Below are 23,500 nucleotides of genomic sequence, written 5' to 3'. Positions count from 1 at the left end.
TGCTCAGAGGCCAGAAGGCCAGAAGGCCACACTCCCGCATCCCCTGCCTCCCCTACAGTCTCAGGTCAGTCGGGCTCCCAGGGAAGACGCAGAAAGGGAATACACTGAGTAGGCAGTGACAACTGTCATGAACACTCAGGAACACGTTTGAAAGGAACCAATGTGAAGACAGAACCTAAGCGAGCCTGTGAAGGCCTTCCCATTCTGCCTCCCAATGGGCTGTGACACACACTCTCTCTCCTGCTCCTCTCCTGGCTCCTGAATACTGAATCCTAGGCTGGCCAGTACTACTGGCAGTGTTTATCCAGCAAGCAGTGAGAGGCTGCCAGTCCTTGGACCAGCCTTGGGCCATCTTGGAGAGAGCAAGGCAGAGAAAAGAGACTGAAACTATGACACAGAGGCAAATGCCATTCCTATAAGAGCATCCAGCCAGATGCCCTGACTGTGAGGAAAGGCCAAGGAAGGCCAGGGAGAGCCAGCATAGAAGAGAAGTAGGTAAGAGTGAGGAAGATAGGTCACAGGTCACTACGGAGTGACAAAGGAAGTGACAAAGGGTGGAGGAGTCCGTCTCCCGAGTCCCAAGTCCACAAGATGTCCTCACATACTCTCTACCTGGACTCCTTGCTGGACATCTTCGCCCAGACTAGTGCATTTCTGCAGAATACCCAGGAAGGACCTAGACAGTCTCCAATGAGACTGCATATTCTCCATCTCCTGCCCTCACTCCCACAGGCTTCCTGCTTCTGTGGGCTCTCAGTCCCTGGGTCCTGGCTCCTGCGAAGCTGGGAGACAGTCCTGTCTAAGTTCAGCAAAGGTAGGTAGATGTCCTTCCACGCTGAGAGGGAAAGCCTCTGGCCAGAGGTAGCTAGGTCAGAGAGGCAGGTAGATCTGGAGGAAGACAGGGTTCAGGAGAGGGACTTGCTCAGGGGAGGGCCAAAAAGAGGTAGGGTGGAGCAGAATGCCAAGTTTGTTTATTTGGGGCTTTTTTGCTGCTATTCCTGTTTGGCAGTCAGACTGCGACAGGCAAAGACACCTCTACAGAGTGTACCCAAGGACGATTGGGGCTGAGAAGAGGCCACGGTGGCCCGTGGGTCCTGCCTCATAGCTATCATGCCCTCCATTCTTATAGAGAGGCAAGAGCGCCGCCCCCAAGGATAGCCCCAGAGACAAGCCCCTCAGTGCCAGCTGGGGACAGTGGACTGGCCTGACTGAGCTAAGAAGCTTACCAAGAACCTACCAAAGTCCGAAAGAAGTGACGGGCTGAAGTGGGCCTTAAGAGGAAACTGACAGACTGAAGCCAACAATAAGGAGACCAAACCAGCTTCAATTTTTGTTCCCTTCCCATGGCATCCAAAGTCACCAAGGACATCCCAGGCATATCACCCCACCTTCTGTACTAAGGATGGTGAATTCAGTGTGTACCTCAAACAGAGGCTGTGTGAGGAATGAGAGAGCATTCAGGCCATACTGAGACCAGATGCCATTGACTGCCCCCTCAGAGCACTAGGGGATGACCAGGAAGCAAATGGCACTAGATCTGACTGCATGCCATTCAGATACCAGGCCAGAGAAAGATGAAGGGAGGCCAGGGCAGCAATACGAGCCACACCAGGCTGCTGAATGCAGAACACAGCATGAAGTAGCAGAAGTGGGGTAAACACTGTCCTGGGAACCCAGCCACATACAGCAGGTCCTGGAACCCAGGATCAAGTTAGACTCATGGCCCCTCTGCAGAGTTCTGTGTCCAAGCAAACCAGAAGTATCCGTGAGTGGGAATCAGGCCTGGACCTGAGGCAGGGGCCCAAGGCAGGTGATGTGGTTCAACAAGCTTGCCCTCTGAAGACTTCTGTCTGCCTCAGGTCTCCTCAGGGGCTGCGTCCCTCATTTTTTACAGGCACACTCTCTCTATGCTCAAGGAGGTTGTGCCAGTCCGGGGAGGGTGGGGGTAAGAGGAGAGCATCCCTGGACATGGAGGAGCTGGACCTGGCCCAGCCCTGGGCTGAAAGGGTCTGTAGCTCCTCCAAGTTCCTCAGGCCCCTTGCTGACTTGTTTCTGCCACAGACATCCCATAAAAAGGCAGGAGTGTGAGTGGCCAGCAAGAAGGGAGGGGAAAAGGGTGAGGGAGAAGGAAGGGGAAGGTTCTTGACACCCCAGAGATAGACTGGCATCCACTAAGAAACCATCTCAGTCCCTCAGGGGACTCTGAACCCAGGTCAGTTACTTAGAGGAGGCCTTCTATTCTAGACTTGTGACTAAAACTTTCAGCCTTTTTCTCAGATGTGGGTACTAGCTACATAGATGAGGTTGTATCAGTCAGCCAAGGTGACTCTACCGTGTCCCGTTTCAAAAAAAAAAAAAAAAAAAAAAAAAATCTCTTGGCTTGACCATAGGCTTCCTGCAGCCCTTGAGTCAGTGGGGTGCACACAGCTGACCCTCCATAAGGGAAGGAAGGGGGAAATGAGTAGGGGACACTCTTGAGAGATGGAAAATAAATAATAAAGGGACTGTTTTCCAATGCCAACCTGGCACAGTGCCCAGTGCAATCATCTTACCCTCAGAGCTCACAGCTACACTTGCCTCATCTTTTCCAGAGGTATGCAAGCCCAGATACGTCAGCCTTCAGGTATGCAGAGGTCGGTGGCTGGCTGCCTGCCTTTCTTCCCTGCTTCTTCCTGTGGGACTTTGCTTTCTTGGCATAGACCACCCTGCCCCACCCATCCAGCCCAGCCTCAGGCCCCTTCCTCAGTCAGGACCCGCTTGTAGGGGACTGTGACAAGCCCCTTCAATGAGGCAGATCCCCTGTAGGGCAGGCAGAAAGCTGTGGTATGGGGGAGGGGCAGGAGCCGCATCATCTAACTAACAGGTTGGTCTGGCTTCGAAGAGCCCCACCCTCCTGCAGCTAATGAACACCATGCAACAGGTGTTTGCGCCTCAGTCCCCAGCCGGCCCTGGCTGTGACAGGAGGCAGCTGCCACCACTCCAAAGCTCCCTCACTCACTGGTGAGCCCTCAGGCTCCCAGGCCCGGGGGGCCATCATGGCCTACCACTCCTGCGTTGTCGGCTTCAGCAGCCTCAGTGGCTGTGAAGTGACATCTGTGGGCAGACCTCAGCCTGGGACCTCAGGATGGGGCAGCTGTGGGCTCCCTGGGCCTGGCTTCAGCTCTCGAAGCCTCACAAGCTGTAGGCCACCTGGCATCATCCCCAAGGTGACTGTGAACTCCAGCCTGCTGGTGCCTCTGGACCTCAAGGTGGACCCAGCTGTCCAGCAACAGAAGAACCAAGAGAAGGAGGAAATGAAGGTCCTCAATGATAAATTTGCCTCCCTGATTGGCAAGGTGAGCTGTGTGGGATAGGGCACCAAAACAGAAGGGCTGCCAGGCTTTCCAGGTGACTTAGCTGGCGGTTCCCTGAGCATCGGTCATCATGCCCCACCCCCGCCCCTAGCCAATGGGGATGCAGCATGGCTAAACCAGCAGAAATGGGATAGGAAATCCTGGTACATCCTAATAACTGGAGCAAACCCCAGGATAGACTCTGAGAGGTATCTGAATAAGGACATGCCACCTTGCTTGGGGGGAGAGGGGGTAGAATACTAGTAGTCAAGGAAGTGTTTCTCAGGAAGGCTCGTGGAGGTGTGGCCTGCTGGCCTCTTCCCAGGCAGGTGGATGGCAGATACTACTAACATTGCCTTACTGGCCCATCACTCAAACCTCTGGCCCCAAAACCTCTCTGTGTGCTACCTGCCCTGTGTGCCTTCCCCATTCATAGAGCTGTTGCTAGCAGGTCCAAAGGGGTGTGTGGGGTCTGAAAGAAGCTGCCATGGAGGAGGCCGCATGAGTAGACTCAACTTTGGCTTGTCAGGAGAAAGGAATGCAGAGAACTATGTCAGAGTCCAGCCAGCAGCCAACAGCTGGGCTATTTTGCACTCATGTAGGTGGAAGGACCAGGCCCCTAGCAACTTAGTCCCTACACCTCCTAGACTCACTGCAGCTAGCCTAGGGCTTCAGGAAGTCCTGTCTAGCTCCCAAACCTGAACCCACTCAATGACTCCAAGAGACCTCTGCTGAACAAGCCTCCCCGCAGGGCTTCCTCCTGTGCCCCAGCTGCTCTGACTGTACCACATGCTGGCATGCTAGGCATCACATGAGGCTCCACAGGTTTACCTCAGATTTCCTCAACTGCAAAGAAACATTTTGGGGCATTGCACAGAGAAGGGAAGATGCCTTCCTCACCTCCAAGGCAGCAAAGTTCCAGCCTCCCAACCCTACCAGTCCTCATCTGCCTCTTGGTTTTTGCCTCTGCACACCTGGGGATCCCAAGAGGTGGGAGCACATAGAGAGGTAAAAGAGGAAAAAAGTATCACGTGTGGCCCAGATGCCTGAACCCCACAGGAACTTAGCAAGTAGGCTGAGGTCAGAGCCAACACTACCACTACAGCTGTTGTTTTCCCAGCTGTCCAGGTGAAGCAAAGGGACCAGAAAGGCAAGATGCCTTACCCACAGTCACATAGCCAACAAGCGATAGAGTTTAGATTTGATCTGAATCTGAGGTAGGAAAAGTGTCTTCCTCTCACTGACACATCTGACTACTTCTGAGTCTCCTCATTGACACCTCAGGTGCCCAGACTGGGAGAGGGGATAAGCTTCCCTTCCCACAGCTTGTCTGCACAGAGGGAACCCATGGCCTGGGACATAGGCCCTGCAAAGCCACCTCCTTGACAAGCCTAGCTAATCCCTTAAAAGGAGTGCTTCGCTGAACTATGTAATTTGGCTTCCATGGGTGGCTCTTCTCCTTCGAACCATGCCAATGCTGATGTCACCCTGTGCCACTGCTGTGGGCTCCGGGTGGGAGCCATGGGTGTGGATCCAGGGAAGGAGCCCTCACAGTTGGGGTCCTGGGTCCAAGCTTTTGAAGTCCTTTAGCAGATCTTGAGCCTCCCAACTCTTAAATTTGGCCTTCAGATGGGGTGCCTTTCACTGTAGGGTGCAGGGAACTGTGGGTTCCAGCCCTTTGGGGACCCTGGTTATTGGGGCCCTGTGCTAAGCAATGGCTGTAGCGGCCCCAAAGAGATGGGCAGCCACTTAAGGAAACATTAGAACCCTATTTCCGTGTTTAAATCTGGGGCCCACCATTAGGAGAATTACTAAACCTCTCTGGGACTCACTTGTAGATCAAATGGGATGATTTCTGAGAAGTAGCTAGAACCATCTAGTAGATTGTGCAAGCTTTCTGAATTTTTGCTAAGAAGTAGCATAAATAAGCCTGGTGCAGGGAGCTCCCAGAACTAGGGGGTCTTGAAGAACAGGGGTGCAGCCCCCTGGTAGGGCAGGGGTACAGCCAGGCTTCAGAGAGACATGCCAGCAGGGAGGGTAAAGGAGATGGATTCCAGGCTCAGAGCAAGGCTGAGGCTCTTTGGGCAGAGAAAAGGGAGGAACACCACACTTACCTCCCCCTTCAGGACCCACTGCCGCCCTGAGAAAACAGGGTGGGAAAGGAAAGGTCCCTCTAGAGGCTGGTGGAGAGGCCCTACTCTTGCCATGTGTTTCCTTCATTTATGGGCTCTGTTTCCTTATGAAAGTTGCTTACCCTCTCTGTGTCTCAGATTACAAGCTCTGCTACAGTCAGCCTGTGTTCCTGCCAGGGGGGAGGACTAAAGACCACAAGAGGAGGACGAGGAGGCATGGGGGGCAGGGTCCCATCCACTGGGGCTGCTGCAGGGGATCCCCAACATGCAGACAGCCTAGGCAATGGTGCTGAGGAAGGACTGCCGAAGCCTGGTCCATGTTGGGAAACCGAGAGCCCAGGTGACACCTAGAGACAGGGGAAGACCATGCCAGCTCCAAAGATCTCAGACATGCCTGCCCTGATGGCATCAGACACAGGCTTCCTGTGAGTCTCTGGACACCCTCCCAGGGTATCAGGGATCCTTGTCAATGTCTCCCTGCAGACTCAGTGGCTGGGCTCTTCCCAAGGAGCATCCCAGCTCCAGCCAAGAACTCTAAAGGCAACTTGATGTCCCCATGAAACACACCTCACATCATAAACCCTGGCCAGCCTGGCCAGCTCCATTCAGCATCCAGCATCAGTTTCCTCAACTGTAGAGTAAGAAAGCAGACAGACTAGGAATTGGCTCTGGGAAGGAGCCCCCACAGGGCAGGGGTACAGGCTAGAGACTGCACAGTCTTCTCTAGAGAGCTGAGATTGCTAACCGTCCCTAGGCCTTTGTTCCCACAGGGAGGAGCCCAGTAGACAGGCCATAGCTAAAGACAAGTTTTCATCCCCACCCACTGAGGCAAGAGACTCCCCAAAGCCAGTGGGAGACAGGTTGTCCTTGGTACCCTAAGAGCACAATGTCCTCCAACTGTCCTGGCTGGCCCAATTCATAGCATCTTCCCACAGAAGAGTGCTAAAGCATTGAGCATAGAGGTTAGACTAAAGGAAGAACTTCCTGGTATGAAGGTTTTTCTGTTTTGCTCATGGGTGGAGGTAGGAGCCTTATGTCTCTCCTCTCACCGCACCCTCAGTGTAAACATGGACTCCTGCTAGTCAAAACGGAGGGAAGGTGGGGTGAGCTAATACTCCCCCACAATGCTCCCTCACTCACACACAAAGCAAGGCAGAACCCTCCTGACCTCCAGTCCCACAGAACCTGTTTTCTTGTGGCACAGGTTTAAGGCATCATCATACAAAACTTCCCAGTGAGATGGGTGTGAGGCAGGGGAATGACTGCCCACCAGCGTCATACTCCATCCCTCTATCCAATGCTCCTGCTCCCCTCCCTACCAGAAACAAAGGTGCCAAATGTTTGCTGCAGCCCTTTCAGGCTGTGGTCCTGGGAGTAAGGCCAGCACCCTCAGCATACCACCATCCGGTTAGCGCTGCATCCTCATGGCTGGAACAGCTTCCTACCATCCAGGAATGGCCCAGCCAGCCCTCACTTCTGTGGCAACTCAGGGCTCCCAGGCTAACAGGGAGGGTACATGAAGAGCTGGGGTGGGGAGTGAAGGCATTCTTCAGGGGGAACTGGGGGCATACATGTCATGGAAGAACCCCCACCCCCAGCCTGGGAGGACAGGCAAGGATACCTTGATCACACAGGCAAGGTATGGATAAAGCCAGGAAGTCTTGATTACACTGGGATGCACTCCGGTGGGAATTGAGGCTACAACAGCCTTGCGGGGACCTAGCTGTGGTCCAGAGGTTGTTGGTGTCTCTGTAGAAGTCCAACACAGGGTGGGGGTCAGAGCTTGGGGAAAACCGCAGAGCTCAGTGAACTCCCAGTCCCCATCCATCTTCAGCCCACTTCAGAAGGGCCCTGAGCTCCAGTGTCAGTACCCCGGCCCACAGGAGGCACACTACAGTGGCTGATGATCTCTGTGCAGGACTAGAGACACAGCTCAGTGGATAGAGGGTTTGCCTAGTATGCATAAAGGCCCAGGTTAGAGCCCTATCACCACCTAAACCAGGAGCTGTGGCCTCAGCACTAGAGAGGTGGAGGCAGGAGAATCAGAAACCAAGGTCATCCTCAGCTATAGACTGAGCTCAAAGCCAGCCTGTAATACATGAGACCTATCTGTACCAACACAAACAAACAAATGAAAACCCAGGTGCCAGGCCTGGCTCTGCTGCCTGCTGATTTTGTGACCTCCGGCAATTCTTACAGCTCTGTGAGCTGGGTGCCCCTCTCTGGAAACTAGGCTGATAGCAATACTCACTCCACAGGGCGTTGCCTCAAAGGAGTTGAAATGGAAAGCACTTGGAACCAATCTGGTGCACGGTTGGCACCTCATTCACATTGGCAAATACCGCTCTCCCAGGCTCGTCCCCATATTCTGATCCCCACCCTCCCCACACACAGCAGGCAGTGTTAGCAACCTCAGCTTCTAGCTGGGGAAACTGAGGCGCAAAGAATCTTCAAGTCTGGGCTGTTCGGAAGGGTTAGTACTAAAGTACCAAGAAAGCCTGTCTTGCTGGGTTTTAAGGACAGATGAGATCAGGCTTGCCATGGAAGAGGGGCAGGTAGGAGCCTGATACCTCCCAAGCCCCTATCTCTGGGCTCTCCAAGACCCGGACTGTGATAGGCAGGCATTCCGCACCCCTGCCCCCATCCCTCACTAGAGGCCCAGCCCAGGCTAAGAAGCCTTCTTGGCCCCACCTCCATCCTGTCTTATCTCAGCATCTTCCACTCAACAGCCAAGAGCTGGAGGTGGCTTCCCATACTGAGTGGAGACAGTATAGGGGATGAGCTGCCCTGTCACAGGAAGTCCCACCTTGGGGCCCCCTAGTCTGCCCAGGGAACCCAATGTGGCACCTGAGGACCTACTCAGTGCCCTCCTGCTCTTGCAGGTACAAGCTCTAGAGCAACGCAACCAGCTGTTGGAGACCCGCTGGAGCTTCCTACAAGGCCAGGGAACAGCTACCTTCGACCTCAGCCACCACTATGAGACATTCCAGAGCAGTCTACAGGAGGAGCTGCGCAAAGTGAGCCAGGAGCGGGGACAGCTGGAGGCCAACCTGCTGCAGGTGCTAGAGAAAGTAGAGGAGTTTCGCATCAGGTAGGTCTCACCCACTGGAAACCAGGGGTAGAAGCTGAGGCTAAGGACTAGGCTGGACTCAGGGGGATACACCCAAGCTGGAGAAAGGAAAGATGGAATGGAACATGGATCTTCTTTAAATACAATTCTTAAGGCTATCACATGTGCCATTGTAAATACTGCAGGCATGGAGATCAACCTATCTATAGCACTGACCCTTAAGATCTACCAAGATTTAGCTACAGCGACTTATAGCTAAGCCCTGGAGTGCTTACACAACACAAGGCTGGCTCCGTCAGCCCCTCCTGAGCCTGCAAACATGCCAGCTCCTGTGCACTGCCCTGGGACAGGATGTCTTGCCTCTAGCAAAGCCGCAGAAGGTCCACACTCTACGACGTCTCTAGGCATTAATCTTGGTCTCGGAAGAAGAGAAGAGAGCAGTGCAGCCAGGGGACAGACAGGGCTTATCTTCATGAAGCAGCAACCCCCCTACAGGTGATGCTGTAGGCACCAAGTTAGCTGAGGAACCAGAGAGATGAGGGAAATACAGTCCTTGCCGGCACAATGCTTTTACAGTTACCGGAACAGAAGGACAAATGGCAAGGACCACAAACTCAGTAGTCATAAGTGCAGCCTAGGCACTGAAGTAGCAAGTGTTCATCCTCACCCCATGTCCTAGCTTTGTGACTTCAGGCAAGCATAGCCTATTGACTGGCCTCTGTTTCCTCTTGAATAAATGGACATGGTGATTGACACTAACCAATTGACACAGCAACCAATGCTGTGAGGAAAAAAATTGGAGTTCAGGCTGGCGCCTGGCAGTGACTTTCCTATCCCCTAGAAATTGAAGTTGACCAACATTGGCTGAACTGCTCTGGCCAGCCAAGGAAGGCAGAACGAGCAGGTGGGAGGCTCAGAGTTGAGGTGACCTTCTCTAAGATCACACAGGGGGCAAGCCCTCTAGGACGAGGAGGCTGAGGCTGAGCAGATAGCTTACATCCCTGAGTCCCCTACTCACCGAGGATGGGACAAGGGGTGGGGAACCAAGTATGGCTGACTCTGGTCCTCCAATGTGGCGCACACCCTACCAATCAGAGGTAGAACCAGCTATTCTAGAAGCATCCAGACAGAGCAGAAGGTAGGACAGCTTGTCTGGGAACCCAGGCTTCTAAGCTGCTCACCTTGGAGGCCCCCTGTCCTACAGAGCCCTGCCCTCTTAAGTCCTAGGAAACCCATGTGAGCATCCGATCACGTAGAACTGCCCAACCCCTGTTCACCAGAAGCAGCAGCCCATTTCACTGGTACCTAATAGGTCTGGAAGCCTCAGAGGAAACACCAGGCAAGACCTACTAAACAAAACTGCTGCCCTCAGTGGCCATGGCAGAGCAGCATGGCATCCCAGGATACCCACAGCTGAGTCCCTTTCAGGCATCGCTGGTTGCTGTCACCTAGCCACTGACCCGCTTACTTCCTGTCTGCCTCAGGCTGCTCTCTCTTCTCAGATGGAGTCTCACAGAGGGGTTTCAGGAGGTTTTGGTCTGCAGGCCAGAGCTGAAGCTAGTGATGTAGGGTGGAGTCCTGACAGGGAGGAGCTCTGCCTTGCCTCTACAGGGTGATGAGCTCAGTCTTGCTCCCAGAAATAAACAAGTCTAGGGGTGGGGGGTGGGGTGGCAGTCGTGACAATCTAAAAAGGGCCTGAGAACAGGTTCAGGAGCTGGTGGCTGGCAGGCTGGTGGCAGATTGGAGGTGGGACAGGAGATAGGCCTCACTTGAACCTCGCAGTGGGAATGGAGACTTCCAGAGATCCCCCAATGTCCTGCTAGTCTAACTTCCTAGTTACTAAGAACAAATCAGAGGCCCTGCAAGGGGAAGCAGCATGCCCAAGTTCACATAGCAAGAGACTCAGGGCTGGCACAGAGCAGCACAAGTTGATTCATGAACAGAGGTGTGAGGCTGGGGGGGGGGTGATTAGGGGCTGCGTCTAGCTAAGCATCAGACAGCAGGCTGTACACCCTTTGAGAAGGGGCTCTTCCAACTCACCCAAAAGCTAAGAATGGATAGCAGGAGCTTCAGAAGGACTGGATACCACCCCAGACTGGAACCCAGTGCCAGGCCTCAGACCTCTCACTGGACCATTAGCCTGGGGCTCAGGCATCAGCCCACCTGAAGGCCACTTCTAGAGGATACCTAGGCAGACTCCCTCAAACTCCCACTCTCCTGGTATCCTTCCCTACTGAGGGGCCATTTGGGCTGCCCTGAAAGTCCTGGCATATGCTTCCCCCATACCCCCAGTGGGTCTCTACTTGGTGGGTGAAACACTCTAGAAGCAAAGGCCCCCCCATCCCCATGAAGACTTCTTTCAGGAGGGTAGGCAGCTCTGAAGGATCCTCCTAAGCTCTAAGCAATGAAGAACTATTGGAACAGTGACAGACAGAAACAGGACAATGTGGCCATGCAAACGGGAGGCAGAAGATGAGAAGGGCTGAGCAGGGACCTGGCACCCAGGGGTCCCACCAGATGCCTCCCCAAGGTTGGCGGATTCCGCTACCCAGAGAAAAGTCGGGTGCTGCTGACCAGCTTACTGCATTCAGGTGGGGGCAGGACAAGGGGCTCCCTAGTTTCAGCCCAAGACAAGGCACTTTACAGGGGCCCTGAGATTCCAATAAGAAACATGCCTGAGTCAGGCACCCCCGAAGGCTGGTAACAATGCTCAGAGGGCCAGCCCCACTCTCCACAGGGCTTTCAGAGACTTACTTTACGTGGGAGGGCCATGGCAGAGGTTCAAGTGGTCACGAGTGTCAGATCTGCAGCAAAGACTTTCAGCCCTCCTGACATTTCCATTGTCGTGGCCAAAGAACACACACGTAAGCGAGGTAACCAAGTCATGCAGCTCTGCCACTCAGCAAGGGAGCTAGCACTTGAACTCCCTGCTCAGCCGGCACTCCTCAGAGGCTGGAAGCTCTGAGGGTCACAGGAAAGGGTGTTGGGGGCACAGGGGAAGGGAGACCACACACATAAACATGCACGCCCTGTAATCAGGACTCCTGAAGCAGTCTTTTTTTTTTTTTTTTTTTCCTCCCCGATACATGTCCAGTGTCCAGTACCCAATCAGGAGACCCTCACAGATTCCTGGAACACAAAATAAAGCCAAAAGCAGCCCATGACCCAAGATGTCCTGTGAATACTGTCGTTCTTAGGTCAACTCCCCTCCGGAAGACACGTGGACCCAGTCCCCTGACAGGGTCACTGAGACACTGGCCCCGCTGGGAGGTCTGGGACTGGGGCAGGCAGACGCCTGTAATTAGAGGCCTGAGTCAGGCATTCCTGGAGAGGAGAGAAGACACTAACCCACTTCCGTGTCATCCACTGGGGCTGTCCTTGAGGGCTGGTGTAGGACACCTGAGGCTGGCAGATGCCATCCACCCTATGGAAGACTAGTGCCTTAACTAGGGGAGGATATGATAAGGGACCAAAGGATCCTGCCCCCACCCAGCAGTGTCCTTTTTGCAAACCCAGGGTAAGCCTGACTCAAGAGAGAAGCAACACGGAAGAAAGTTAAACTTCGTAGCGTGCCACATACTGAATTCCTGTCATAACAGGGCAGGCTCCGTCAGCACCGGCACAGCATTAGACACAGGAAGCAAGGGGCTGGGAGTAGTGCACACTGGAGACCCTCTCCTGCCTCCTCTTGGAAGTCACAGAATGAGATGGCACCCATTCTCTTGCCAAGCCAAGGAGCAAGAAACGGCTGCAGGACAGAGTGGACCTGGGAAGAGGGGAGTAAGCAGGGTGCTAGCGGAGGACAGACCACAAGCATGGCCCAGCTGGACCTGTGACTCTGGGTGTCAGATGGAGAAAGAAGCCACTGTGAGGGGGTGCACAGTCAGGGAGGCTTCCCAGAGGACTGTTCAACAGAGCCAGGAAGTGGGGAGCCAGTACTGGGAGCTCCAGGGGAGGGCGAGTGTCCCTTAGAACCCCTGAGAGTGTTTTGCTTTGTTTCAAGACAGGGCCTTGTTACATAGCCCTGAATGGCCTAGAACATGAAGTCCATGTTGGCTTCAAGTTTATAGAATATTCTTGTCTCTGCCTCCCGAGGGCTAGAATTATAGGTATATGTCACCACATCCAGAATGGCCACCTTCTCTAGTTGTCATAAAGCATGGAAAGGTCTAGCAGAGAACTGGGCCCCTCACAGAACAACAGTTAACCAAACCCCAAGCTCCACAACACGGCTGAAGAACATCTCTCCCCACAGGTATGAAGATGAGATCTCCAAGCGCACAGACCTAGAATTCACCTTTGTCCAGCTGAAGAAGGTAATGACCCAATGCCTAGGGCCCTCCATCATGGCCCTCTGCCAAGGTCCTCTGTCCTTGTTTCCTGCATCGTCCCACTTTCCTTGATGCCTAAGCAAGGCTCTCAGGCACCTGGGCTGCAGGACCAGTAGACAGAGAGAAAGGTCAAGCCCAGGCCTGCCCCTTTCTCCAGGTTCAAAGGCACATTTCCTCTGGGTAACATCTCCCTTCCCATAAGCTGCCCCATCCAACTCCTGCCCTGAGCCCTAGCTCTTTTAGTCTCTATCTCTCACCTCCACTCCCAACTCCAGGACCTAGATGCCGAGTGTCTCCGACGAACTGAACTGGAAACCAAGCTAAAAGGCCTGCAGAGCTTCGTGGAGCTGATGAGAACTGTCTATGAGCAGGTAAGAGAACAAGGCAAAGGGAGGTCATGGGATGTTTATCAGTCACTATTTCCACGTCACTGAACCTCCTCAAGTGACCTCCTCTTGCCACACAGGGGCCGGGTCCCCAAAGTCACTCTACTTGAGAGAACCATCCTCATGTGTGCTAGAGTGCTGGCAAACAGGGACCAAATGCATTGGCAAGGATCAGTACTACCTGCCTTGAATGCATATCCCACTTGGGCTAAACTTCCTTTAGCCCTGGAGTCCAATCCACAGCACTACTTCTAGCTCTTATGGGCATGTGTTTCACCCTCTCCCACTCTTGGCTGAGATGGGAAAGACTCAGGATGGGCTTCAGCACAATTTAAAATGATATTCCAAATACAGACAGATGAGCTTCCAAAACATGCCCCCATCCATCTCCTAGGTCCTCAGCTGAACCTGGGAACAGTTACCCAGCAAGGGCCTAGCCTGGCTCTTTGGGAACACTGTACCCTCCTGGGCATCGTACCATGGACTGACTCTCTCTCTTTCTATCTCTCTCTCTCTCTCTCTCTCTCTCTCTCTTTCTCTCTCTCTCAACTGTCTCAGGAGTGAGGGGTACAGGGGTAATCTTTCACAAGTGTCTACAGTCTGGCAAGGACTAGAGAGAGTCATTGCTAGGACTGAGGGGCCCCAGAGGTTATATGCTGCCAACAGCTGGTGCCAAGCCATAGCCATGAAGACAAGGTTGGCAAAGGGTCAGTCACTGCCACAGGGCAAGCAGAGTTCTGCCATGGGCCCCACAGACTTCTGAGCACAGCTTTCCAGCCTGGCAAGGGAGATCGGGCCTCTTCCTGCAGTCAGAAGGCAAACTCACAGCTGACCACACTAGCAGCACTGAAAAGCACAGTCCTCAGTAACCAGGCCACACCCTATGGGCTGCCTGAGGCTCCATGCTTACAGATTGCTTGCTCTGCCCAAGCTCCTTCTGGCTTGGTGTGGTCCGAGCAAGCATCAGGGGCTAATGCTTCAGAATCTGTGTTCCACTGTGCTCACCAAGGCCTGGCAAATTCAGAGCTCTATGCCAAGGTGGAGGCCCTGCAGCTGAGGCCAGGCAGAAGGAGGCTGGCCATTACCAACAGACCCAGGCATTGCCAGAGATGTGTGCAAGAGACTTTTTGGCCCTTTCTCAATAGCCAGGACAGTGAACTCTATTCAGATGGAGCTTTAGCTCTTGTACCCTGTTTCAACTCCTTCTTTTTATCATGTCTGTAATGTTGGCCAAGCTACATCACCTTTCTGTGCCTCTTTTTCCACATCTGTAAGTTGAGGAGAATAACAGTAGCAGCCTGGTATGGATATGATGAGAACTAACCTGTTAAAATGTTCATTGTATACCTACTAAGTGCCAGGTGTATGTCACCTCCTGAATGGAGAGCACAACTCAGCTAATAAGCCAGTAAGTATCTCTTAACAAGGCCACAAGAGAGGGTGAGAGGCTCAGAGAGACAAAGAAATCCGTGGTGTCATCAAGCTAAAGGGCAAAGGAGAATGTAAGAGCATGGTTAGGGATCTGAAGGGTGCAAGCCAGCACAGTCCAGGAGAGTAACAGTCTGACCGCATGGGAAGGCTGTGTGAAGCTCCACAGCAGGAGAGCAAATAGGGCAGGCTGGGAGCTATGGTCAGTGAGAATCAATGACAGTCAGCACACTTGGCACACACAGGGCCCTGGGCTCTGAGACAGATGGGCACAGGAGCCCCTTGACTTCTGTCTTAGTCACTGTTCTATTGCTGTGAAGGGACACTACAGCCAAAGAAACTCATAAAAGAAAGCATTTAACTAGGGGCTTGCTTACAGTTTCAGAAGTTAGTTCATTATGATGGCTGCACACAAGGTGCTAGAGAAGTAGCTGGGAGTTTTACATCACAATCTTCAAGCAGAGAGAGAGAGCTGGACCTGGTGTGGACTTTTGAAACTGCAAAGCCCACCTCTAGTGACACACTTCCTCCAACAAGGCCACACCTCCTAATCCTTCTCAAATAGTGCCACTTCCTAATGACTAAGCTTTCAAATATATGAGCCTGTAGGGGCCATTCTTATTCACACCACCACAGCACCTTTGGCCATCAGTCTCAAGACTCCTACAGACACCCAAGTCATCTGATGCTCAAGGTCTCACATAAAATGTCACATACATTGTTTGCATGTTTTAAAACAAGAAGCTAGGCTGGGCTATAGCTTTTTGGTAGGGTGTTTCCATAGCATCAGGAGACCCTAGACTTGACCTCTCCCACTGCCCTCCCCAAAAATGGAGACCAGATTATTTTAATAGCATATCTCCATTAACCCTATATATCCAAGCTAAGGATATTTTGCATTGTAATTAGTATAAATATTAGTGAACTATTTTACTTTTCTTTCTCTTACTAAATGTTCAGAGTCAGGCATGGTAGGTCACACCTCTAATCCCAACACCAGAAGAAACAGGCAAAAAGAGCAAAGGTTCAAGGCCCTCTTCTACACAGCGGGTTCCAGGCCAGAGAGGGTTGCATGAGAGCTATCTGAAAAACAAAAAGAAACAAAACACACACTCAAAAGGTTTAACGTCTGAAGCACATTTTACGTCCACAGTAGCTCGTCTCAGGCAGATGAGTCACATCCCTCGTGTTCCAAGGCCACTGATAATGAGTGGCTCCCTTCCTGGACAGAGCTGACCCAAGCAAAGGGAGGTACAGGCCACACCTCCCTCTCATGACAGGAGAGCACAGGGGATTGTGGATAGCCCATGGAGTTTCAACTTTGAGTCCGATCAGAAAAGCCTGGAGGTATAGATCTATATCCTATTGATGTCCCAGTAAACAGGGATTCCCCCCACTTCTCCAGCAGCATGCTGGGAATGCATAGCTAGATGCCTACAAGGCCCTTCCCAAATGGCTGCATGGTTCCCACTGGCTAGATCTACAGTATGCATGGAACCTGCATGAACACTGCCTGCCACACCCAGAAACCCTGGTTCCAGGGAGATTAGGACAGAGTGCTCATGAAAACTCTGGGTAGCAATCAATGAGTACAGATTTTAGAGCAGCCTGGATTTAAATCTGGCTCAGCAACTATGGGAACCATAGCAGCTTACTTCAATCTTGTGTGTGTGTGTGTGTGTGTGTGTGTGTGTGTGTACATATATGGGTGTATGACTGTGGAGGTCAGATAATAACCTCTTGGAGAAGCCTCACCTTTCACCTTGTTGAGACAGGCTCTCTACTTTGTTGTTCAAAGCTGAGTATGATGTTCTCACTGGCCCTCCATCATCCAGTGACACCTTTGTCTCTGTCTCTCATCTCCCATCCCTTAGGAGCAGGAGGACGATAAGGTGCCCAGCTTTACATGGGTTCTGGGGATTCGAACTCAGGTTCCCATGCTTGCCTAGCAAGTACTCTGCTCACTTAGCCACCTCCCCAGCCCAGAAATTATTTCTTAATAGATTTTAAACCACTTAGAATAATGCCTGCCATGTAGTAAACATTTAAAAAGTGTTAACTGTTCTTAGTTCTGACCTTGCACCCACTTTACAGATGGAGACTCAGATGGGTTTTAAAACTTGATCAGAGTTATCTAATGAATCCGAGGTTGTGGCATTCAGAATACAGTGCCTTCAAGAGTAGTTTTAACCCAAGCAACACTTACAGCCCCCATGGGGAATTCTGTGAGGTAGATAGATACACAGCAGTCTCCTCCAGTTCCAGCTCCCTGGGGAAACTCTAAACTGTACTATGGTGCAATTCTTTGCCACCTTGGGGTGTCAGGGACCCACCCCAAGGTGGCACCTCACCCCACAAGTGAGCATTGTTATACCCTTGTTCCCGGAGGGGCCAGCATGTCTGGACAAGTGTGGAGCTGTTCTGAACACCGCTTTCTGCTTCTGTTTATCTCCCTCCTGCCTTGCCTGCTTCTTTCCAGCAAGGGTCTGAGGTGGAGCATCCATGTTGGCTGTCCCTTGGCCCCAAAAGGGAAGACCTGTCCTCTGTGGCATCTCCTGGCCATATCTCTGGACTTGCCCTGGGCCAGATGCCAAGTCAGGCCTGGGCTGGATGGTATGGTGCTCAATCCTGGATCCTTATTCACTGACTTCCACAGCCTGCCCACAAGGGGATCCCCAGAACCACATCTCTAAAACTGTCCTAGCAGGTACCCATATACAGTGCAAGATATTGGTGTGTCTGTGGTGACCACTGGCCTGATTCCAGTCATGGACCCAGCCTACCTTTGCCCAGAGACTTACATTCAGTTCACCTGGAAATCAATCCAAGATACCCATAGCTACTAGTCCCTGAGCTTGGTCCTGCCAGCTCGAGAAGGCCTCCAGAATGCTTGAAGCATCCAAGCTTCCTTTTCTAGGAAGTGCTAGTGGGCAACACTGCAGACAAGCAAATGAGAAAGGCACCCTCCACCGTCCATACGGTCCATTTGACCCCACCGCGGCTCTGAATCTTTATGCTAGAAAACAAGCCACCAGAAAGAACTTCCAGTCCCTACCAGGCGCTCCACCACAGCCATAAAGATAAATGGGGGAGGGGTCTCCCAAAAGTGACCTACCAAGGTCGGGGTGAGTAGCCTTGAGTGAACCAGCTGAACTAGGACTTAAGCAAGCTGCTAGATCCAAGTGCAAGCTCACGGAAGCCAGGGACAAATAGAAGGGTGTGTTGAACACCAGCACAGGATAAAATCCAGACCCTGGGGGACTATGCATTTTCAATAAGAAAAATTGTAAAGAAAAAAATGGAGTAGACAGCTGAAGACTTCTGGTGATGCACACCAGTTTCCATCCCTCACCCTGTTTGGATCCTGACTCTGGAATTCCAAAAGGGAGTGAGGCTGTCAGCAGTCAGAAACATGGGCAGTAGAGTGGTGACAGAAACAGAGGCAGGGGTCTGTGAATGCCAAAAGAGACGATGCTCCAGGTCCGACGCCAGCCAGAGTGAGCCATAGCCACAGCCACCTCTGCCTGGCTCCCTGCCTGCCCCTCACCTCTCTGTGAGGAGTGCTGGCAGCCACACTGTTGTTGTCACACTCACAGTCTGCTCCCCCTCCCACCCGAGCCCCACAAAGCCTGGGTTGTTGTTTAGCACCTCCAGAAGAAGCAGCCCAGGCTTGTGGCAACAACACTCTGCAGCCCCTGAGAGACCCGTGTTCCCACTTGTCTCTCTATTTAGCCCTAAGCCTTCCCACGGGAAAGCAGCTAGGACAGTAGAAAGTCAGCCTGGTGCTACAAAGACAGCTGGACTTCTTAGTTCCTCGGTGCTCCAAGCGTAACACCGAGCAGAGCACAGTTAGGTAGATCCCCAACCCCCCTGAGGTTGCCTCTGCCACCCCCCATGACCAGGGAAGGATAAACTATGGGGACAAGCACACCAGATTGCACTGTGACAAGCACACCATGCTACACTGTCAGGCCTGGAGTGCGAGGGAGGGCTTGACTATTTCCAGTGGTTCTAGGGACAGATGACTCTGATAGCAGAGTTGCATCTGGGTCCAGAGCTTTTTTTTAACCCATTTCCCCAAGGATTCACCAGCCTCTAGCCCTACCCTGGCTAGCATCATTTTCCATCCTCTCTGGTTCAACATCTGTTCAGTAAACAAGGATGTCCCATCAACAGATGTGGGGGCCCACAACTCAAGGTGACCCTGCCAGGCCTTTGTGGCTCCCTATCCAATGGGGAAACAGAGGGCAATATACAACGGAAGGGCCTGCCCCCCACTCCACCTCAATACCAGCCAGGAGGAGGGGTCCCAGCCTGAGTATGAAAGCCAGAGCCACCCCTGTCAGGGGGGAAGTAAGCGCCAGTCACACCTGGGAGCATAGTCTCTACCTCCTGAGGGGACAAAAGGACTATGGGTAGCTGGGAGACCTTGAGTCCTCCCCAACTAGCCCTGAGCCTCCCATTTCCTGTGCTGCAGGAGCTGAAAGACCTTACTGCCCAAGTGAAGGATGTGTCGGTGACCGTGGGCCTGGACAGCCGCTGCCACATTGACCTGAGTGGCATTGTGGAGGAGGTGAAGGCCCAGTATGATGCCATAGCTGCTCGAAGCCTGGAGGAGGCTGAGGCCTATTCACGGAGTCAGGTTAGGAACTGACAGAAAGGACTAGAAAGGAGGTGGCTGAGGCCTTGTAGCTCCGGGAGTAGTGAGGAGTATCTGGGGGGTGAGGGTGTTGCCATCATACCCACCAGGTGTGGGCATAGCTTACCCAGGGCAGCCAGGAGGAAGCCACTAGGGGAGCATGTAGGGCTGGGGAGGGAGGTGGGAATGGACAGTAGAAATGAGGCTGGGAGGGATGGTGAGGGGCTGCATCAGAGCTCACTTTACCATCCCTCTTCCACACCCCTGCAGCTGGAGGAGCGAGCTGCCCGCTCAGCAGAGTTCGGGAGCAGCCTCCAAAGCAGCCGCTGTGAGATCGCAGACCTCAACGTGCGCATCCAGAAACTTCGGTCTCAGATACTCTCCATCAAGAGCCATGTGAGAAAGCACCCGAAGGGCCTAAGGGGACTGAAGGGCAGGAAACACTCACACTCAGTCACCCTGAACACACACAGGACCTGGCCACGTGGCCCTGAGCAGGTCTATTTGTGCCTCTGGCCTCAGTTTCATAACCTGCCAAGTTATGGTGGATGTGAGGATCATGTGAATTCTGCACAGAAACACTCTCTGTAAAGTTCCCAGAGCAACTGTGACATCAGAAAGTCCTCACCATGCAGGACCAGGCCTTCGCCCCCTGCCCGAGCCTAATCAACCATACAGCGAGGAAGAAATGAGTCTCAGTTTCCAACAGGGACTTCTGTTGGTGGCTTGTGAGACTTCCCTACTCTTCAGGTCTAAGTGAGCTCCCTGTTAGTGCCTTGCAACCCTTTACCCCACCTAGAAATGGTGCTGCTTAGCTACACACGCTCGGACAGCGGCAACCTCAGGCCTGGCCCACTGCCTCTCCAACCACTGTCTCCTTCCTCCTCCCTTTGGCCTCCTGGCTGCAGTGCCTGAAACTGGAGGAGAACATCAAGGTGGCTGAGGAGCAAGGCGAGCTGGCCTTCCAGGATGCCAAGGACAAGCTGGCCCAGTTGGAGGCTGCTCTGCAGAAGGCCAAACAGGACATGGCCCGGCAGCTGCGCGAGTACCAGGATCTCATGAACACCAAGCTGGCTCTGGACATCGAGATCGCCACCTACCACAAGCTGGTGGAGGGGGAAGAGAACCGGTGAGGGTGGGGTGAGGGTGGAGCTGGACAGTAGCCAGACCAACCACCTGAGGGTCTCCTGAACTAACTAACACAGTCACTGAGTGGAACTGGGACCTAGTTCCACATTGCCCAGCTGGGAAGTGGGCTAATGATAACATAAGCATGGCTCGCCTGTATAGAGAAGCCATGTGAGTCCAACCAGTGAGATGGCTCAGTGCCTCCCAGCCTGAGCTCCAATCCTGAAGACCACATGGAGGAAGTAGAGAACCAAGCCCCACAAGTTGTCCTCAGAGTTCCACACATGTGTAATGCCATGCACATGCACTTGTGTGAACACAGGCATGTACACTTTTTTTTTTTAAAGGATCAAGGTGGATATTCTGGTGTTGTGTTTAAGTGTTCAGTTGTGTTTCCTGCATATGCATAGCAAAGAAGGGACTGGAGCCCCCCAGAACAGACCCTGGGACAGGGGGAGTACAGGTTTGGGTCTCAAATACCAAGCCTCTCCCCGCCCTCACCCTGGGGAACCAAAAGCAGGATAGCCATGGGTCCTCAACTCCCTAAGCTCTAGGAAGTCCAAAGACAAGACAGGGCTCTAGAGGCAAGGACAACTAAGCTAACCAGTGTCAACTGGAGGCCTGGGAATGACAGCCAGGAATGGCCCTCCAGTGGGCACCAAATCCTAATGGGGTTAAAATCCCAGGTTCCCTTCACACTCTACCATGTCTCCCTCCCTCCCTCAGGATGGACCTGCCTTCTGCAACCGTGGTCAGTGCTGTGCAATCCCGATGCAGGACCAGTAAGTTCCCGGAGACCCAAAACAGGGACGCATGCAGTATGTGGGATCATGGCCCCAAAGGCATCATGTCTGTAGCCTCCAGCCCCTTCCCTCCCCCACTGTTTGTGTCTCTGTAGCTGCCTCCAAGTCTGGCCTCTCCAAGACCCCCTCCCGGAAGAAGAAGAACCACAGAGGTCCTGTGATCAAAATCACCGAAATGTCAGAGAAGTACCTCTCCCAGGAGTCAGAGGCCTCAGAGTAGGACAGCGACCCCAGGAGCCTCAAGTCCCTTCCACTGCAGCAGGAGGGACTTAAGCTAAACTTAAGTAGCCTGGAGCCTCCAGGTTGGGAGGGGAGATGCTGAACTGAGAGGTGGGTTCCAGCTGAGGCTTCGTTTCTCTCAATGGTCAGTGAAGTCAAGGGAACATCGCCAGCCCCATTCTACATCAGAATCTCACTCGCCTCCCAACCTCCTGGCCACAGGTTGTCCTGGCTGGTAAAGGGGAACTTGGGGTCAGTCACCTCCTTGACCCTCTGAAATGCCTCTTCCCACAAATCTCTGACAAGGTGCTTGACTTTTGCCCATCGCTTGCCCTGACCTCAGCCTTGCCTCGCCACTGCCTCAGAGCCTAGGCTGCCATCCTTACTCATTAGCCAGGCCACAGCCTCAGCTGAAGGACACATTGGATTTGTCCCATGGGGGCTTAAGACCCCTGGCTTTCCTGCCCTTAGGCTCCCCAGACATATGACAGTATTGGGGGACAAGGGAAGGAAAGGCCTGGTATGTTAGTCAGAAGCCTAAGTCTCAGAGAGGCCCAGATACCTGCACCCACTCTCTTCTAGAGTCTAAGATGTCAACCATAACTAGTCTCCAGCACTACCCTGGTCATGGCCAACACCCTAGGAGCAAATGCCAGAGACGACAACCTGACATCAGGCCTTGCCTTCACCTCCCTGTCATTCTGGGTTGTGCCGCCATCCTGCAATCTGGGCTCTGCCTCCAATCCAGGTCTCTCCGAACTCAATGCTTGCCTTTGGTACAGCAGGCTCTAGAGCCCCCTGAGCCAACCCTGCCAGAAATGCCCATATCCCCCAAGTCCCACTTGCTAGAACCTCTGTTCTATCCCCAGGGTCAATGATCTAGGACATTCCATCCAGCAGGTCAACCCCTCCTAGTTTCCTTCCTCCCTCCCCTCTTCCAAGCTTACTCCCCCTGCCTCTGGCTGCCTGTGAGGAAAGCTAATTCTAGGGAGATCTGGAAGGTTCTTAGCTCTGAGTTGGTCCAGGAAGCCCCAGTAAGGGCCTTCAAAGAACTAAACCCAAGAGAGCCATTCTGTACCAACCATGTATATCTGGACTTGTCAGAGATCTGTGTCCTGCCCTTGGATCTCAGCTCTGGGGCTTGCAGGGCACAGACAGTACCAGCATCCTTCTCTCCTCCCTTTCTTCCCATCACACCCATATCCCAGCCACCCTCATCTCCTCTCCTAGCTGTCTTCCATCCCTTCATCTCATTCTCCAAAACAAGGTGTTCAGCAAGGCCCCTGGCCCTCCAAGCCTGCAGGAGGTACTGATGGGCTACAGCTCTCCCAGGCCAAGGGACCCAGCAACATACTCAACCCTGAGTCCCCAAAGAGGTGCTCACTGCTGCTTTCTCTGGGGCTACTCACCAGTTTCCAAGGGAGCAAACCTTCAGTGGGGACATGAAATATAGAAAGTATATATTATTTTTTCATAACTTATGTGGCTTTTAACTTATTGCTTCCCTTCCTGTTTCTGCATGATCAACACTGTGTAGTATCAAGACTTTAGAGAACTCACTTCAGCCACCAACTTGACTGGCTGACTCGGGCAAGGGGTCAATAAAGTATTAAGATTCATCTATGGATAAAGTTTCTGGGCATTGATTTTTGTTTGTTGGTTCCTTGGTTGCTTTGTTTTGTTTTACGTGTGCTGGAGACAGGATCTTATATAGCCCAGGCTAGCATCAAACTCATATAGCCAAGGATGCCCTTGAACTCCTGATTCTTCTGCCTTGGTCTTCCAAAGAGCCATAATTACAGGTATATGCTACCATGCCTTGCTTAAGTATCGAATTTCATCTCCCTTCTTGGGGTGATTTGGTTACTAGTCATCCCTGGCTGGCCTTGGGGTGTTACAAACTCTCTAGCCATAGGTAAGTGTTCCATGAAGATACCAAATTGTAACTTCAAACCAATGGGGCTTAGACTCAAAATGTCCCCCACCCTTTCTTGCCACCAGGAGACTTGTCTTACAAGTGTATCCATGTTGC

At 52.8% G+C, this 23,500-nt stretch overlaps 1 protein-coding gene across 2 annotated transcripts; it reads left to right on the top strand.

The window, feature by feature from the left end:
- The first annotated feature begins 2,945 nt into the window (after positions 1 to 2,945).
- On the top strand, positions 2,946 to 23,099 carry Krt80 (keratin 80). Of its 2 annotated transcripts, none has more exons than XM_051189943.1 (9): positions 2,946 to 3,335; positions 8,347 to 8,555; positions 12,790 to 12,850; positions 13,141 to 13,236; positions 19,157 to 19,321; positions 19,589 to 19,714; positions 20,227 to 20,447; positions 21,173 to 21,228; positions 21,311 to 23,099. In XM_051189943.1, exons 1-9 carry the CDS (start codon positions 3,036 to 3,038, stop codon positions 21,520 to 21,522), a joined length of 1,446 nt encoding a protein of 481 aa, XP_051045900.1. In that variant the 5' UTR covers positions 2,946 to 3,035; the 3' UTR covers positions 21,523 to 23,099. The 2 variants fall into 2 exon arrangements, with proteins under 2 accessions (XP_051045900.1, XP_051045901.1); XM_051189944.1 differs by having other exon boundaries at positions 2,950 to 3,335; positions 21,345 to 23,099.
- The last annotated feature ends 401 nt before the right edge of the window (positions 23,100 to 23,500 follow it).

Source organism: Phodopus roborovskii, unplaced genomic scaffold (assembly GCF_943737965.1).
Source record: "Phodopus roborovskii unplaced genomic scaffold, PHOROB, whole genome shotgun sequence".
NCBI classification, from domain to species: domain Eukaryota; kingdom Metazoa; phylum Chordata; class Mammalia; order Rodentia; family Cricetidae; genus Phodopus; species Phodopus roborovskii.
This window is presented reverse-complemented; position numbering and strand designations above follow the sequence as displayed.